Source organism: Gavia stellata, chromosome 4 (genome assembly GCF_030936135.1).
Source record: "Gavia stellata isolate bGavSte3 chromosome 4, bGavSte3.hap2, whole genome shotgun sequence".
Classification (NCBI taxonomy): domain Eukaryota; kingdom Metazoa; phylum Chordata; class Aves; order Gaviiformes; family Gaviidae; genus Gavia; species Gavia stellata.
In genome coordinates, this window is record NC_082597.1 from 69,026,461 (window position 1) to 69,044,022 (window position 17,562).

A 17,562-nucleotide genomic window follows, 5' to 3' on the forward strand; every position below is an offset into this window, starting at 1 on the left:
TTCCATGCGTCCTTCACCTCTTCTGCATCCTGACGTTACGCAGCCCTGACTGCCTTCCCCACAGCTTGCAGCTTTGTCTTCCTGCTGCGTCCAGTTCCCATATCTTGGCCATGACCCCTCTGCCTCTACACCACTGCAAAGATAATACCAAGAGGCCAGGTCTCAGCACATCCCACTACACAAGAGGTGGTAGTAAAGGGATTGGTGTGGCATGGGACACAAGATGTGAAAAGCTTCCTCTGCTCTGGCGTTCAGGCCTGGGTTACCTGAATCGTCTTCTGAAACAATGCTGTAGATGAAGCTCCCGGGGGGATGCTCGGCCGCCCGGCGGTACCACAGGGGGAAGTGGTCCATGGTGAAGATACTTTCCTTGTCCTTCCGTGTCAGGAATTTCCTGCCGGGAGAAAACCCAGGGCACCCTTTTGTATGTGGCACAGAGGAGCGGCAGCCCTCCTCGGGGAGATGCGGCAGGACCCCTGGGCTGGGCACATCACTCACTTCTTATCGCTTGGGGCTTCCTCTGCAGTGGAGGGAGCCCGGGGACCCCCGGGGACGCCCGGCTGACCTAGCCACGCCAGCGCAAGGGTCCTCATGGGGCACCCCTCGCTCCGGGGACTCCGGGGAGGTTTGTCAGGCTCCCCTCGCTACCGAAACGTGGACGCAGCTACCCTGCCGCCCCGTGCCTCGCACCCCCCGGCCGCTTGTGGGTCAGCGACCGACCTCCGGGACGGGCTCAGCGCTCCCACCGGCAGCCGAGCGGGTCAGGACAGACCCCACCCGCTCGCCCGCGGCACAATCACCGCCATTTTCCGTCAGCGCCCGGGGGCCGAGCGGCGGCGCCTCCGCCCCACCGGGGCCTGCGCCGCCGCCGCCGCCGCCACTCCTCTGCCGGCCGCCCGCCAGGTGCCGCTGTTGCCCTGGCCGAGGCCCTCAGCGCCGCCGCCGCCGGCCCCGAGGGCGAGCGAGGCGAGGCCGCGGGCCGGCAGGGTCTTGCCGGCAGCAGGGCGGTGGCTGCCGCGGCTTCCCGCGGCCTCCGGGCGTTGATGGCTGGGGAGGGCAGGAGGGAAGATGTCCCCCTTCTCTGCCTGCCCCGCCGGAGGCCTGGCACGTTATGCCGTGAGGCACAGTGGGCCTGAGCAGGCGGGTGAGGAAAGCCAAGCTGGCGTATGGCCAGTTGAAGGCCATTAATTACTGCAGGAGAATGGGGAGCAGGTGAGAAAAGGGAATTAGACAGTCTCCTAAAAAAAAACCAAAAAACCAAAACCAACCAAAAAACCCCACTCCAAACTGAAGGTCATGCTGCTGTGGCTGAATAGTGATCTCCTAGAGATGCACAAACTCAAATACTTTAGGAAACGGGTGCTCCTGAGGCAAGAGGATGAGTCCTGAGGGCATGGCAAGACAGGCAGCGGATGCTCAGGAGAGACCTCGTGAAAATCAGGTCATGGGCTTCCCTGGAGGTCCCTATGTCTTGCCTGACAAATCCCTTTCTTTTCAGAGTCTTGTTGTGCTGTATATTTTGACATAACAATAATTACTCATTTATACGGTTCCTTCCTTTCAGGGGATTCCAGAAGTGCCTCTTGTGTGATGTGCAGGGGTCTGTCACTGTAGTGTGGTGACTGTGGCTGTTTAAAAGCACTGAACGATGCTCCTGATGAGCAGTGGGGGATAGGGAATCATTGTATTAGTCTCCTGCAGCACAGGCCATTTTCTCCCTTGTTGCCAGAGCCTGACTACTCTGACTTATCCAGACTGCCTCAAAACCATGAAGAGTGTCACCCTTCAGGCACAGCAGAGCTCTCTCCCTTGAACGTATGACTCGTGTTTGGGGAACTTGGAGACAGTGAAACAGCTGCCAGGAAGCTAAGGACCACCACCAACACTCCCCTTCTGTTCCATCTGCTGGTGTGCCACTGTGATCTGTCCTGTTTTACAGCAGCACTGCACCAGCCTGCCTATTCAAAACACAATAAAAATGCAAACTATACCCTTTCCATGTCAAAACCCTCCACTGAACACACACTCTTGCCTTGAGGGAGAGGACAAGAGAATGAATCATGTATGACAGATGTCAGTCACATCACTTAATGCCTCACTGGAAGGCACTGGGATACCACCACGATGTGGGCAAAGTGAGAAGCAGAACAGAATAAACCTGGAAGAGGAATTGAGATAGAAAGATCAAACCTAGCCAAGCTGGAATGTCACCAGGGCACTGGAGTGCAGAGCCTCTGCACTGCAAAATGGTCCTGGGGACATACAATAACTGTGGACATTTTCTCTGTTAGCTTACTGAAGTCAGGGAATGATTGACAGTTTCATTGAAATGAATGCACTTTGGGACAGTATTTTAAGAAAAACTCAAAAGGACCAGAGGAAGACAAAGGACCCCTACCCTGCCTCTGTAAATCAGCACCAATGCCATCAAGATGTTGCTCCTTTGCTTTCTGTTTCTGTCTCTCCAAATACACTCCTAAGGCCGGTGGTGATTTCATGCTGCCCCTTCAGAGACACTGAGAGAAACCCCTTAATGCAGTTTAGGGACTTACCTGTTGGAAACTTTCTCAGAGCCCACGTATAGGGCACTCCTCATGAGTCCAGCCCGAGTGCCCAGAAATGCCATCTCAACACCTGCCTCGGTCTCCCTGTGGAACAGAAACACACAAGCAGAAGCAAACAGTTTGCAGAAGAACAGCCATCTCCATGCCCCAGGGTGAGGGCCTTTCAAACTAGAAGCCACACCTGGAGACGTGGTCCCAGATTCATATGCAATATAACCCGTTTACGCTAGGAGTGACACTGACTCCTCCCTGCTAATGGCAACAGGTTGTTACTGGCTAACAATTGGCAGGCTTAGACTTGTACCCAGATTCACACCTTTGAAGTTTGCTCATTTCATTCTCTTGTAAGTAGACCATAAGCTCCTGTCCTCCTGCTGGCCCTGCTCCAGGCTGCCTGCATGAGACTGAAGCGAGGGAGAGGAACTGCAGAGAGAGAATGGCTGTATCAGGGATGCAGAGGACAGGCAGGGTAGCAGTAGATTGATTCTGACACATCTTGCTGGAGGTATTAAGGGCACAGATGGGACAGCTACATGGTGGAGAGTCTGCTGCAAGTGTGGTGGCCTTAAAGTGAGGAGGGTGTGTTGGTGTAGCTGTTTAAAGATGTACTGATAATTGGGTGTCCTAACATGATTGCCACTGGCTCAACATCTGTTAGTGGTAGGGATATTGGTAACTGAAATGGGGACAGGAGTCCCGTGGCCACATATCTGTGTAAGTAACATGTTGTCTGCTGAAAGAAGAGCTGTGTGACATGATACTAGATGCTACAAGCAACAGGTGTCTCACTGGAAATAATAAAGTAGAAAGTTGTTTACTGAAGCTTGCTGAGGCTCAATCTGAAGGCAGCACCAATAGAGACAAGATCAAACTCCCTTTTCTTCACTGCTGGTAAGGGAGCAAATTCCTTGCCACCTGGGATGGAACTTCTGCTACAGTCATATGGGAAGTCAAGCCAAACCATGCTGCTGCCGTTCAAAGGAATAACTGATGCATGGGGAAATAACTCATTATAATAACTTTAAACCGAAATGGTCTCAGGTACCCTGAGATACCAAACTCTATCAACTAAAGAGGTAAATGCAGTGCATCTGAGTTAGGCACTGCAAAGAACGGGTGCTGAACACCCCTTGCAGTGACACATCTAGATCACTGCTGTCCTCCAGTGATATTCAGACATGGGTTGTGTTAATGTTGCATTACCAAAAAACCCCTCACCGAACTAAAGGCTCTCCTGAGAAGGCCCAACCTGCTGGAGTCCCCTCCTGAGACACTTTCTGAGTTATTTCTAAAGCTATTGAGCTATTTCTGTAAGCTTTTCGAACTATTTCTGAAGTGTCTTATATGCTGTGCAAGGGTCTGTTACTGTTTCAAGCACTGCATCTGCAGTGCAGCCTGAGAAGATGCATCTGGAGATGAATCTTCAATGGTGTGTTACACGTATTTATTTCTCAAACACTTACATGGACATATTGAGGGCTAGTGTTGTCCAGTAGGCCTCCATGGGTGCAGTGACCACTGCATCAAACAGCACTTCCTGGACCAACTCCTCATCACCTAAGAAGGAGGGAGAACAAAAATCAGGAGAGAAAGACATGTTCTTCCCTAGATGTCTTAGAAAGTCCCTTGTTAAGGACTATCTGCCTGGCCAGGACAGTGGAGCAACATGGCACAAAAAGAGGCCTCCCATTATAGGGCTGAGAACAGGACCTACCACCCTAGATGGCAGAGACCACAGGAACAGATGTTACAGCTCAGATCATCAGACTGGTTCCCCTGCAAACTCAGTGGAAGGGTTTGGGTTTGAAAATGTGGGCAAGTGAGAGGCTTTCAAATGAAGTTATTCATCAGGCCTTCACTCTGACCTTCTCCTTGATTGAACAAGCTGTCCACACCATTGCTTCAAATCCCTGCCTTGACCTTTCTTCTGGGTGCCCTGTAGAGAGGACACCAGCCACCCCATTCCACTCAAAAAACTTTCTTCAAAACCACTAGTGACTTCTTCATGGCCTCTACTGTATCCTTGTGCTCATTGGCTTCTCTGTTAGCCCTCCTTCCCTCTTGTAAGTCTCACAAAACACTTGTCCTGTCCTGGTTTCCACCAGATGCTCAGGCCAGTCTAGGCTACCAGTCTAATCCACTCTGGACTGGAACTGAGAGGTGTTTAGGAAGGTTCGAGGTATCATCATGTGCTAAATGACGTACTCTAAACCCCCATTTATTTGACCTGCTTCATTTCTGTATTGCCCTGCTTGCATTCATCTCCTGTGAGAATGTAATGGCTATCATATTGCAGATATGCCCCTTTCAGTGCTGTTCTAGGTGGAGCCACCCCCACTATTTCAGTGTTTCTAGCTGTACTTTCTGGGTTGAGGTCGCAAGTCTCCCCTAATGTTATCTCCCAAGTTCTCCCAACTTCCTTTCTTTTTTCTTTGTCACAGCTGTCAGGATCCATCTCTACATCCTTGTTGTCATTCAGACCTCAGAACCAGAGCTCATCACCAGATCTTTCCCTCCCCAGGCCCCACATGCCTAGGATGTGTCCAAATCATATTTGTTTTTCCTCCACAGCACTTCCAAGTCTGCATGTTTCTCATCCTTATCTCTCCTGAAACTTTCCTCCTCCTCCTCCCTGGCCTCTTCAACTCGTACATCTCTTTTCAGCCTGCTCCGAAGACAGCCAGGAGGGGTCTGCTCACACTGTGCAAGAGGGCAACAATTATTGGATTACATTTGATTTTAGTTTTAAGAGATTCCCATCTTTGCGCCAAAGGTTTGTGCCTCTCAGTTGGAGCATTACATGCAAAAGCTTGTACTTGGCACAGCTAAGGGGGCTGAAGCCATGGAGAGTGAGGTGGGCTGAAGGACATCCTAAAGCTAAATTGCTGTGGGGAGTTCCCGTGCATAGCTGCCCACCTCTGCCCCTCAACTGAGATCCCAGTCTGTGGTGGTGCTGTATCAGCTGCTTGTGTGGCTACACATCGCCTGAAGAATGGGACCTGGTGTAAGCGATGAGCAGCAGGGAGAGCAGGAAAGATGATAACTCTGTAACAATTTTTTCCCTGAATGAGTTACCAATTGTGCTTGGAAAACAAAATTAATAATCCTTGTTCTGAAAGAACCCATCTGTCTAGACAGCACCATGCAGCCCTTGGAGGATGCTGGCTGGGGCCCTAGGGAGCAGAGTAGTCACAGCAGCTTTCCTGGCTCCTCCTGCCATTGCCCCCTCTAGCCGAGCTGGTCAGTCTGTCTTAAACATGGCATGCAGTCCCCACCAAGCTCCATTCAAGCCTTTAACCTTTCAGTATTTCCTGTGTTGAGACCTTCAATAAGGCCGAGTTATGTGACACCTTTGAAATGGAAAAAAAATCCTCTGATGGATACAAGGAAGTGGATCCTCAGCTCATTTCTACTTGTGAATTAAGCTGGGCTGGAGTTCAGTCCTGCCTGTGTGAGCAGGTGCCACAGGAGCTCAGTCTGATACCAAGCAGTTTGTCACAGTCCCCTCTCCCCTTTGATAGGTTCAGGAAAACCCCAGCAGGACCTTTTCAGTGCCTGGGACTCACATTCCAGGTCAGGCTCCTCTCCAGTGAGAAAACGGATCACAGCCTCCAGCTGGCTGAGCTTCCGGTGGTCTGGATCGATGTCGGTGATGCAGTAAATCCTGGTGGGGAGGGGAGAAGAAGCCCGCAAGGGGAAAGAGAAACCATCACAGTCAAGCAAATGCTCCTGGAAAATAATGGCTGCAAACAAAAATTCAGCCAGCAAAGATTTTGCCACTACTGCATGCTGTGCCCACTCAAAATCTAACAATGTGGCTGTAAGTCAAACCCTACCAATAAACCAAACACCAATTAATCTGCCTGCTGTGCATAGTAGGGCTGCTGTTATGCTCTCCAGCATAAGCTCACAATGCAACATAGCAGTCCCAAATCCTTCCAGCAGTTATCTGTATTATATGTTGTGTAAGATGTGTGCCTGTGTTTATAAAAACAGTAACAATGTGATGGAGAGACCTGAAAAGCAGAGGGTCATGTGCAGTGTAAGACCAGACTGGGAGCAGAAAAAGCAAGAGACAGAGAAACAAAATGTGAGATGAGGAATGATCTTGCAGTATGATACGGTGGCAACTAAAGCTGTCCCAAAGGGACACAGCTGCAGGAGCCTCAGGACACAGTTTGGGGAGAAGCAGGAGGATGTATTACAAATGCTTTGTATTATAAAAGAAACCAGTCCTCTAATCCTGCTTCCAATTTTGACTGCTTCATTGTCAGGACAAGGGAGAGGAAGGGTTTATAAGAGAGAACTACAACTCATGAAGGGGCTGAAAGGAGTGATTTATGAGAGAAGTCTAAGATAAATGAATATGCAAAGTGTGGTAAGCTGACACCCCAAGTTAGGAGTAGAAGAAGCAGAAGTCACTGCTTGTGTCTCAAATGCACTGCCTGTGAAACTTGACAGTGTAATGAGAGGTGTGAAAGGCTGCGGGGCTTCTTGAATGTAGTTGTTTTGGCTTTGATACAGGCTGGGTTCATTTGCCTGGGTGTAACTGAATGTTGGGTTCATGAAAATCCCAAACCTCACAGCAATAAATGGAAAGTGCCATGCTTCACCCTGTTTCATATCCAAACAAAGCAAACCCATGAATTATGCTTGCTGTTGAAACAGTGGTCATAAATCACCTCCATGTTCACTAGAAATTAGCTCTAGGCTCAGTTCAGAAGAATGCAAACCAAAAATAAGCTAGGATTTAAAAAAGCATTTCAATCTCTCACTGAGCTTGCAACAAAATTTCCTGACAGGTCTGACATACTGTAGGTTTTGTAGCACAGTTCTGAGCAACACGAGGAGGAACAAAGTCTGAGCACAGAAGACTGAGGATAAATCTCAGGAGAAGTTTCTTAGCAGAGGGATGTGCCAGGCCTTGGTGGGATCTCCCAAAGGAAGAGGTGGAACAGAATTGCCTGGAGACAATCAGGTCTTTGCAGGTACAGCCCCTGAACAACAATGCTTTTTCTCTAGGCCACAGAGGGCAGTGAACTCAAACCAAGTTGCTGGAAACTTTGCCAAAATGTCATGACAAAGTCCTGTGTCATTGACAGGATTTCCTCCACTTACCATTCATTTGCTAAAGACAAGTCTGGCTGGAGCAGGTCGTGCAAACCTGAAACCAGGTAATACATAAAGTATTCAGTTAGGTAGCAGACAGGCAGATACAGGCTATGATGAAGAAGTGAAGCAGTGAAGTTCAGAGTAGCTACCATGTCCCTTAGGACAGTGTGGCTGTTTCAGATTAACCTACCTTCTTCCACTGAAGTGTTCCCCAGCAGAATGTACTCCCCGTGTCCCCTGGACAGCACAACACCCAAGCTGCAGGCAGGAAGGAAAACAGAGGGCTTGTCAGCAAAGAGAGGTGTAATCCCTAAACACGACACTGCGTTCCCTGCAATTACAACCCTTAAAGACATTAACTCCCTCCACAGCTATTAAAGAAAAGAACATCATCAAAAGAGGATTAAGTGAGATCAGATTTCAGCACAAGAGGCTAAGGAACCTATCTGTAGAGCTATGAGGCATTTTTGGTGGTAATTTTTTTGGCCAATGCCGCAGGTTCAGGTCAACAGTAAAATTTCTCAAATCTGTGCCAATTTCAAACAATTTCAGCTGGGGAAAAAAGACAAAAATTTTTTTGCCTGATTTCTTATGTGATGTTTTATAATTTTCAGTTTATAACAATGTTTTGTTTAGAGCCAATACACCAGAACATAAAACATATTCAGTGGAACTGAAAATTGAAGATGTCTCATTTCTCTGAAATGAAACAACATGCTTCACCTAAGGTATAGCTTTTGGACTCTGAACTTCAGATAAATCATAATATTCCTTTTTGAGTTGACCCCAAACAATATTTTAATGGCTACAGGAACAAAGAAGTTAGTTATTCACACTGCTTTACTCATGAGTTGTAGCCAGTTTTATGAAGAAAAGGGACCAGTTTGCTGCCCTTGATGGCAGACTTCTGATACACCGTATTGGTTCCATGTGAGTCCCTGCTCACCTGAAGGGTGTGCCACTGATGTCCGTGAAGAAATAATCATTGGTGAGGAAGAGCACTCGTTTCTGGAATAAGAGCATGAATAAGAAAGTGAGAGACCAGCTGACAGACCAAGAGCATAGTGATGATGGGGACCTGGGGTATACATCCCCAAGGCTAAGCAAAAACAGTTGATCATTACCAACACTTCACACCCTGCTAGGGCTGGCTGGAGGCAGGGATGAATGTGCAGTATTCAGCATATTCAGCAACTTGTGACTTTCAGGATGCAAGCAGTCACTCTGTCTTTCCATCTAGGGGTTCAGTTAAAACTTTCTTTGCTCTAGGGCTCCTGCACAGGCTGCAGGAAGGGGTGGGGGGAAGCTGCTCTCCCTCTCTCACCCTCAGAGCCAACACGCTGGGGCCCTGCTGCTCTTCTGCTGTACAGAGCAACCTTGATGGCTTTGCACATCATCATCCCAAGCAGAAGGAGGGGGTCAGCGGGGCAGGTAGGAAGGAGAGGTGGAGTTGGAGGAGAGGCAGGATGGCAAACCTACCCACTGTGTGGGTGGGCCGCCGGGGCCAAGTCTCCCCACTCCTGTGGGAAATGCTGAGATTCCTGACACTTGCTTTCATGCCAAACTGGGACAAAACATTAACATTCCAATTTTGTTAAAAAACATCAGTAAAAGAAAATTTACATTTTCAAATTAAACAAAAGTGCTGATTCAAATCCAAGCTGTTTTGATTCACATGAAAATATTTTTTTCAGACTGACATTTCAACTGAAGACATTTCAAATTATTGAAAGCTGCTTCAGAACTTCAGCTGTTTGCCAGACTGGCCTTTTCCTGTAGGAAAGTGTTGATTCCAGTGGAACTCTTTTCCAAAGGAGAAAAGTTTTTGGAAAATTTCTATCCAACCCTTATGCCAGTATATGAACCCTAATATGTTTAAAATCTCAGCTCCAGTCTGAAAGCGAGGTGAGAGGATGTGTGTGGGAGACAGAGAGTGAACACAGAAAACTCAGTGTTCCCCTGGGAGGGTTGTGCCTGCTCTAACCTGCTCAAGCCAGGCAGCAGTAGAAGTGAAGAGAGGCACAAAGGGTGAGCCAGCACCAGCTCCACAGTGTTCCCCAAGTTTGTACACACAGCGGATGGACTGATGGGGATGGGGTTTATTGTTAGGTGAGGAGGTGGCAAATGGCTCAACCCTTTCCCTCCCCTCTCTGTGTGTGGCAATTGTGTACTGCTGAACAACGGGGTCCGAGTCTTTTGCTGAGCCAAGATGTTCCAAAAGTGCTGTGATACCCCCAAGGAACGTGGCACGGTGGTGTTTTGGTGGCTGTGGGGAGCGTACAAGTGGTATTAAGCCTCCCTTCCCTTGCCCATCTGATCTGATGGAGGAGGGAGGAGGCATGGGGAAGAAGGAGACCTGGGTTGTATGCCTGCCCCTGGGGGAAAGGATGCAGTAGAAAACAGCTCAGGGACGCCACTACTCTGAGACCCTTTCCTTCAGCAGGGCTTGTTCTGCTCATCCTTTGTTCCCCTGACCTGCCCCTCTTCTGCACATGCAGCCATGCACTTGCACCTTGTGGGAGGGAAGGCCAACCTCTGTTTGGGCAGGGGGAGGGTATGGCTGGCCAGCCCTCTCCAAGACAGCTGGAGGTTTTGCCACTTATCCATGGGAAGGAAGAGAAGCAGAGGCACCTTTGAGCCAAGCGGGGCTGAGGAGGATCAGGCACGACTTTGCTACATAGTGCAGGGCAAGGGAGACGACAAGAACGTGGGCATGTTGGCACACGGTTCGTATGGCTGACTACCAGCACCTGCGGTCTGGGAACACATGTATTTCCAGTTTTGGTATTGTCACTGTACTAGGCAGCCAGTCCTGACTAATGCCATTATCAGTGGTTTGCCACAGCTCCTACCCATGTCTTCACTCTTGCTTTCACAGTCACAACCCTTTTGTACCCTAGCTGCAAGCAAAGGTATTTTTGCCACTAGATCTCTCTAACAACTGCCCCTTGTCTTTGGTACTTATTTTTCCCTCTCTATCTCACTCTGCTCTCTATAATTCCCTGAGATCAACCTGGGGAAGCAACGTTTACATGGCTGACACAATAATTTCCATCCCCTTCACTCAGCCCTTCTCTCTGCTGTTTGACTGCCTCATTCTCTTTGTTTCAAGGCTCTGTCAGCACTTTCTTTGTTTCAATGCTGCTTTGCTTCATCAGCTAGCAGAGTACAAGTGGGAATTGCTAAGTTTCACTTCTGGTCCTTGCTCCGTGTGTATTCCGATAACAGTAACACTGTCACATACTCGGCTTCAGTCTCCTGTTGCTTCATAATGGTTGCAGAGTTGCAGAATAAAGCAGGTATTCTCTCTTACTGGGGCTACTTTTTGTTATATTTTTTCACTGAGTAGGGGAGCAGAAAGATGTCCCTAAAATATTGAACTAAAAAGGTATCTTTGGATGTCTCAGAAGAAATGTTATTGAGGGTGCACAGAGACAGAGGTTAAGCTAGCAAAATAAGCGATCTAGACTTACAAAGAATAGGTCTTGCTGGAAAACTGATTGCTTTTCTGACAGAATAACAAAGGTAAGGGATGAAGGAAAGAAAGGACATGCAATATATCTGGGTTTATATAAAGCACTTGAAACAGCTTCTCATGAAATTTTATTCTAAAGATTCAGTTAAAGTGGGCTTAAATGAGATGTGGAGTGAGAACCAGCTGCAGTACTGTAAACAAAACAGTAAACAACAGGGAATCAAGGGAAAAAGATCTAATGAGAACAGATAGACTCTGTCTTAGGAGCCCTTATGTACAGTGATCTGTAAGACAAAATAAACCAAAATTTCTCCGCATACTGAGAAAAAGTACCAACAGCCCTAAAAAATTAGAAAGACTGGACAAAAAGGAGTGGGATTCAAGTGGAAAAATGGCAACTGCAAAAAATAGCTAAGAAACACGGAAGCCAAGGCAGCTGTTCTGGCACAGCTGTGGGAGGGAGAAAAAAATTGAAGGGACAGCAGAAAGGAGATTTGGGGCTCACTGTTCAGAGATACCCTATTGCAGACAATAGATGCTCTCTACAGAGCAACAGGGAAACAGTACTCAAATAATTCAGTGACGCCCTGGTACTTGTGTACCAGAAATGATACAAGAGACAAAGGGAACAAAAATAATTGCTGAACTGCTTGGACTGTAAAGTGTACAAGTATTTCAAATGCAGACGTTGGCAATGCCCAAGAGAGGAAGGGCAAAGCCATTGACAGGTACCTGATAGTTGCAAACACCAAGAATAGAGAAGAACAATTTAGTTACAAGATCTAGTAACCATTCAGAGGAAACAGAGGGGTGTCTTCATTAGGAAATGGCATCATTTCAGCAGTGGCTGTGAGCAGTCTGTTTATTGGAATTGGTGCTGACTGTGGCTTAGCATGGGAACAGTTCAGCCAGCCTGATTGCTGAAAAAAATGCTCTCTATAAAAGATGGAAAATTTTCCTGAAATATGGAAGACTTCTGGGCAGTGTAACTTGCAGGACTCTGGAATACTTCCTAACAGGAAATGATGAAAGCCAAAATCTTTAGGAGAGTTAAATAAACCTGAATGAAAAAGTACCAGTGAACGTAAATGTACAAGACAATTTTGCACTGATTCCAAGGAAAGATGTATAACCCTACATTAGAGCTGGTAGGGAATGTTCAAAAGTCTCCATTTCACTAGGACTTTTCATAAAATATCTGTAAATATTTGCATAGAAATTTAATCCTGGAGCTGGATAAAGGAAATCACATTCTGACAGCGTGAGGGACAAAGTTTTCATGAGTGTTTTTGGGTAGGAAAAGGGAGTTGCAAAATAGCCTCCAAACCTCTTTCTGTCTAGGTCAGCTCAGCACAGTCTTTCCCATTCTAAACTCTTGAAGATCTTCAATTCATTTCACAGCCCTATAAACAATGAACAACATGGGTTTTGGCTTTGCCTGGACAAAGTAGGGAGCTGTGAAGCATTTCCAATACCTTTGTAAGAGGAGAATGCCGGTAGGTATAAAAAGCACTTCTAACGATGCTCTATTTTATGTTTTTAGCACATGTGTTATATATGTGGTGAAACAATAAAATCCTCACACTCAGAAATGCTGAGCATTAAAACCACATCCTTCATGGTTCTTCAGCATCCATTTCCCATCCCCCCTCTCATGTGACTTGAACAGAAGGATAATTTCTTACCCCTTTATCCACAGGGACCTTCACATCCATAGAGAGGTAGCCTGTTTCCCCATTGATCATGGCAGTTCTCAGCTGCAAAGGTGAACAAGATTAGTATTAGTGTCTCCAGGCAGGGCAGGACAGGAATTAATAGAGCCACTTGTCATTAATGAACAGGGGCTGGCAGAAAAGAGTGGCTGGGTTTTTATCCCCCAAAAGCTCTTTCTTGCTTCTTTTAAACTGAGAACCTTTTCTCAGTGGTCAGGATCCTTGTTCAGTAAGGCTGATAAGTGACACAGCATAATAATGGCTTATGCTGAAAGCTTGTTGATATGTCTTTTTAGTGAAAGGAAGAGATCTGGAAGCTATGAAATTACTGGTCCTAGTTTCAGACTTCACCATTTGGCAGCCAGAAAGTCATTAGCATGGTGCTTTGAGAGCGTGGAAGAAGAGACACTTGAGAAATCCACTAACGCCCCCAGACTGATTCCAAAGATCTTGGACATTTTTTAAACTGATTTATAAATTATAGGCTGTATTCAGCACCACTTCTGAAGTGCAACAAAGAAGCTGTTTAACACAGCAAAACAAGACTGTGTGATAGCAGTGTAGGCAGCAAAAAGACCACTTTATTCAATCCAGGTTCCAAAGGCAAAATGTAATCTTCACAGTGACTCCCAGCCTCTTGCAAGAAAGAGCCAGGGAATTTTTCCACAAGTGCAGAGGCCTTAACTTTATATCCAGCCTGCCATAGCATATCAGCCTGTTGCTTCAGCCTGGATAGAAAAAAAGGTGGGAAGTAACTTATTCATTCACACAAATTGCTTCCTTACTTCCAGAGACAGGCCTCCATTCAGGTGCTGGCCAGGCTCAACTGCATTTGCTTTACAAGGCCACAGTTCTGTGTATTATGGCTGTTTGATGTGGGTTATTTACAGACCTAGAATATAAAGCTTGTTTCCCAAGGCCCACGTCTTGGAAATCAAAACACTGACTGGTACTATTACTCCTTTTTGGCTGAGAGCATTTGACTTCCTGCCAGAGCCACAGCATACTCTCTGTTCTGGTCTGACAGCCTGCAGCACTTTCTATGGGTTCTGGGTTGAGTTCAGATATTGTTGCTTCATCCATATCTTCTTGAATGGCAGGCATCTCTCATTGCCCCATAAGGCAGTGGAGAAGTAAGTCAGTGGGTATCTGAGATCTCCTTGGATCTCCTCAGCTCCAGCTAGTCTGCACGCAGGCTACTTGTTCTGTGCCCAGCCCCCAGATGACAGTGGCTGCAGGTTGGTGCCACAATCCTGGCTTGCTGCTTCTTCCCCAGAGGCTTTTCCTGCATTGAGAAATCAATTACAGTCCTGGTGTCTGGCACCCCCCATAATGCTCAGTCCATTTAGGCAGGACACTTCTGGCAACAGCTAGCCTCCACTTTGAAAAATGTGTAGCAGAGTTTGGACGGAGGGGTGATCTGGTACATGCTGAAGCACTCATTCCTGACACCCCAAACAGCAAACTCTGCTGCTCCAGGGCAATGAGTCTGTGCCATCCCCATCACTGGCAGCAAGTGCTGCTGAGTCCTTTTCCCTGTCCGCTTGTGTAGTTTCAAACCAACACAGACATACAGTTTACCTGAGGGGTCTCACATCTATGTGTTCTGCCACTCAGTTTCAACATCCTTGCAGGCTAATTTCTTCTTCAGTGGTTCTGTCAAGGCTGAAGAAAATGTTTGGGTGACAGCTGCTGGGCAGGATCCCTCAACCCTTCCTTTTCCCTCTCACACTGAGAATATCCCGGTGTTGCTTTACAAGCAAGCCCTAACTTCCTTGCTGCCCAGCTGCAGATAGTACTGTTGTGCATCAATTGGTATTTTCCAGACAGTGCAATCTTCCCTCCCCTAGGTTTCTTTTTAGCAGCTGGCTGTATTACACATCATTAGCACTTGGGCATATTTTTCCAGTCTGAATTTGCTGCTTATCAGTGTTGCTGAGATTATACTGCAGCTGATGTTGAGTCTGTCATTGATCTAATACCATAGCTGCAAATCTGAGTGTTGAAATGTTGGCAGCTTTCTGCTGCAGTGGGTGTGTATGCTGAGAGTCTCTAGACTTGCTGAAGTCACACTGCAGATATCGTTCACGTCACTGAATGTCTCCGTACCCTCAGTGACTGCAACCTTTCTTTCTTCTGGAAGACACAGTACAGGAACACAAAGTGGCTTTGTTTTTCATGCCTCTTTCAACATTTTTTTTTCACTGGATAGTTTTACTCTGATTGCCTGTGAACAGAAACCTTACACTTTGCATCATAGTTACATTCAGGTATCAGTGTTATTTGGTCAGACAGAAACTTGCTATCCAAATAAGTATGACAGCAAAGCAAAGTCCTCTCATTTCCTGGATATTTTTTATTTTTGTCAAATAGCAAACTGGGTAAAGAGGAGCAGCTCTAAAAGTGGCTCCAGTGAAAGAGAAAACTACAATGAGAGCAGAGCTCCTAGAAGATATCACCAAACCCACGCAAAGCAACCTGCATCTTGGCGGTTCTACTGCATGTAAAGCCTCTTATTTTTGTCTTGCTTTCCATGTTCCGCACCCAGTCCCGTTGTGTTTCCTTTCTCAATTTGCCACTCTTCCACTTGCAAGTTCGTTTGGTGTGGCCATTTGCACTTGGCTTGCACTAGTGACGGTAGCTACTTTGATCCTCTTGCTGGGCAGTTCGGTTGTCCTGCCTGTTTAAGTGGGTATCTATGGCATCAGATCTGTTTATCTCAGCAGTCTCCCTTGTAATCCAGAAGCATGTGTCCCACAGCTAATTCTATCTTACTCCAAATTCAGTTCTTATCTTAGTAACTTAAGTAGCTATTCTCTCCTAATTCTTCTGAGTAAAAGAAAACCAGCCACAGAGGAACCCTTCTACCTTCTCATTATATCTGGGTTCCTAGTCATGCAACATGGCAATGTGCAGCCATTAAGGTGCATGCTGTTTCTTGTTTATCACTTTTTAATAATTTTGCTCAAAAGACAGTAGAAAAGGTATTTTCTAATCTTTTCCCTCTAATCAGTTTTCAGTGCCTCCACACCTGTGCAATAAGGTGGTTTCTGGAAACTTGTTTTTCTTAAGTGTCTAAGTCCCTTACCCTCTTTGTCAATTATTAATAGTGACTGCAAGCTTTAGTCTCTTCTTGAATGCACTTGCTTCCTTGTTGCAGGTCTCATCAGTTGAGTGGCTTCAGCTGTATCTCACACACTACATGTACGGGTAACATCATGGGACACCGCCATATTCCTGAACTACCTTGGCTTTGTATTAAGGTAGCATTTGGGCCATGTACACAGACTGGCTCCCTAGAGCACCCTCCAAAGTGCCATCTTCTTCCTGCCAGAGCTTTCCCTTCCTGTTCCATGAGAAGCAAAACTCATACTGGGAAGGAAGACAAGCAGTTTATAGGGGAGCATCATTCTTGTCCTCTTGTAGACCACCAGCCTCTCTTAGTCAGGGTCAGTCCGGCACAGAAAAAACCAGGAATGCCTGCTGCTCCCCCACCCCTTCCATCCAGGCACACAAAGTAATAGAAAGAAGGAGCTACAAAAAAGGCTAAATTCACTTTCTGATACTCACTATTTCATCCTGGTCTTCCCATTCCACTTCTGAGAGATCTACGCTGTTGTAGTTTGGCTTAGGCTTCAGTTTCTTTCCTTCTTTATACTGGCGTTTATTAAAAAAAGAAAAAAAGAAAAAAAAAGAAAGAAAAGAAAAAAAGAAAAAAAAGAAAGAAAAAAGGAAAAAAAGAAAAAAAAAAAACAGAAAAATACCCAAGTGGCTAGAAAACTTCCTAAAATAACCCTTTAAGAATATATACCTAATTTGAAAAATAGAGGTGTCTCATTTATTCTCTGACTGGGAAGGCAGCGTTTGGGTGCAAGTGCCTTCTTGGTCCCATGCCATGTATTTCTTTATAGAGGCAGTGTGGGGCTAGGACAGTTCAAGTGGGAGAGGCTGTTCCAGGAGCAAGGGACAAGCAGGAACAGGGGTAAACTTGCAGGTAAAGGCTACAGCCTCCTTTGTGAGAATATTTTTCTAAATAGATCAGTACAATACACTTGCCTCCAGGGAATCAGTTTTTTCCCACAGCTAAGAGTGTAATCCCATTAACCCTGTAATATCAGCGGGAGATCTTTTCTGATGGGAATTAGGCTTTGGCTCCACTGACAGAAAGGTAGGCTTTTCACCTGGGGCTAACTAATGCAAGAGAGCTATTTCCCTGTAATCTTCTGGGTGAAGGAAAAGGTGTGAAGCAGACTAAGAGAGGCCAATTTCAGGTGGAGGATAAAGCAGTGCCCTTGCCTAGCTTTGCCTTGCCCCATCCTGGAAACATGATGTGCCCTTTCTCTTCACCTAGTGAAGTAACTACCTATGCCTGTGGTCTCCCTGTGCAAAGCTGCCTTTTTGAAGACAGCTGCTGTGAAGCCTTGTGGCGACACTTTCTCTTGCCCATAACCACATTAACACTTATAGCTGTGCGCAGGTGTATTTGTGCCAACAGGCATGCGTGTGAAATGTAAAATCATTGTGTGCCTGGGTATCTGAGTAATGAGGCCAGCTGTGTTTTTGCAGACAGATGTGTGGTCTGGAGCTCCAGCTGACACTGTGAGGGAGAAACATTGTCCTTGTGTCCATTCCCTCAAGTCCCAGAAGGTGTTTGCAGCCTGCTGGTGTCTAAATTGTCTCTGACTTACCATGTTGCTAA

The 17,562-nt window shown here is 46.6% G+C and overlaps 1 protein-coding gene across 1 annotated transcript in view; it reads right to left on the reverse strand.

The window, feature by feature from the left end:
• CACNA2D4 (calcium voltage-gated channel auxiliary subunit alpha2delta 4) overlaps positions 1–17,562 on the reverse strand; it is a 130,799-nt gene that overhangs the window by 71,968 nt on the left and 41,269 nt on the right. The window contains exons 18-26 of the mRNA XM_059816262.1: positions 16,434–16,520; positions 12,837–12,908; positions 8,623–8,684; positions 7,867–7,934; positions 7,683–7,728; positions 6,131–6,228; positions 4,028–4,121; positions 2,553–2,648; positions 267–394 (exon numbers count right to left, since the gene is read on the reverse strand). Of these exons, the coding sequence (XP_059672245.1) occupies positions 267–394; positions 2,553–2,648; positions 4,028–4,121; positions 6,131–6,228; positions 7,683–7,728; positions 7,867–7,934; positions 8,623–8,684; positions 12,837–12,908; positions 16,434–16,520 (751 nt within the window). The remainder of the gene's footprint in view (positions 1–266; positions 395–2,552; positions 2,649–4,027; positions 4,122–6,130; positions 6,229–7,682; positions 7,729–7,866; positions 7,935–8,622; positions 8,685–12,836; positions 12,909–16,433; positions 16,521–17,562) is intronic.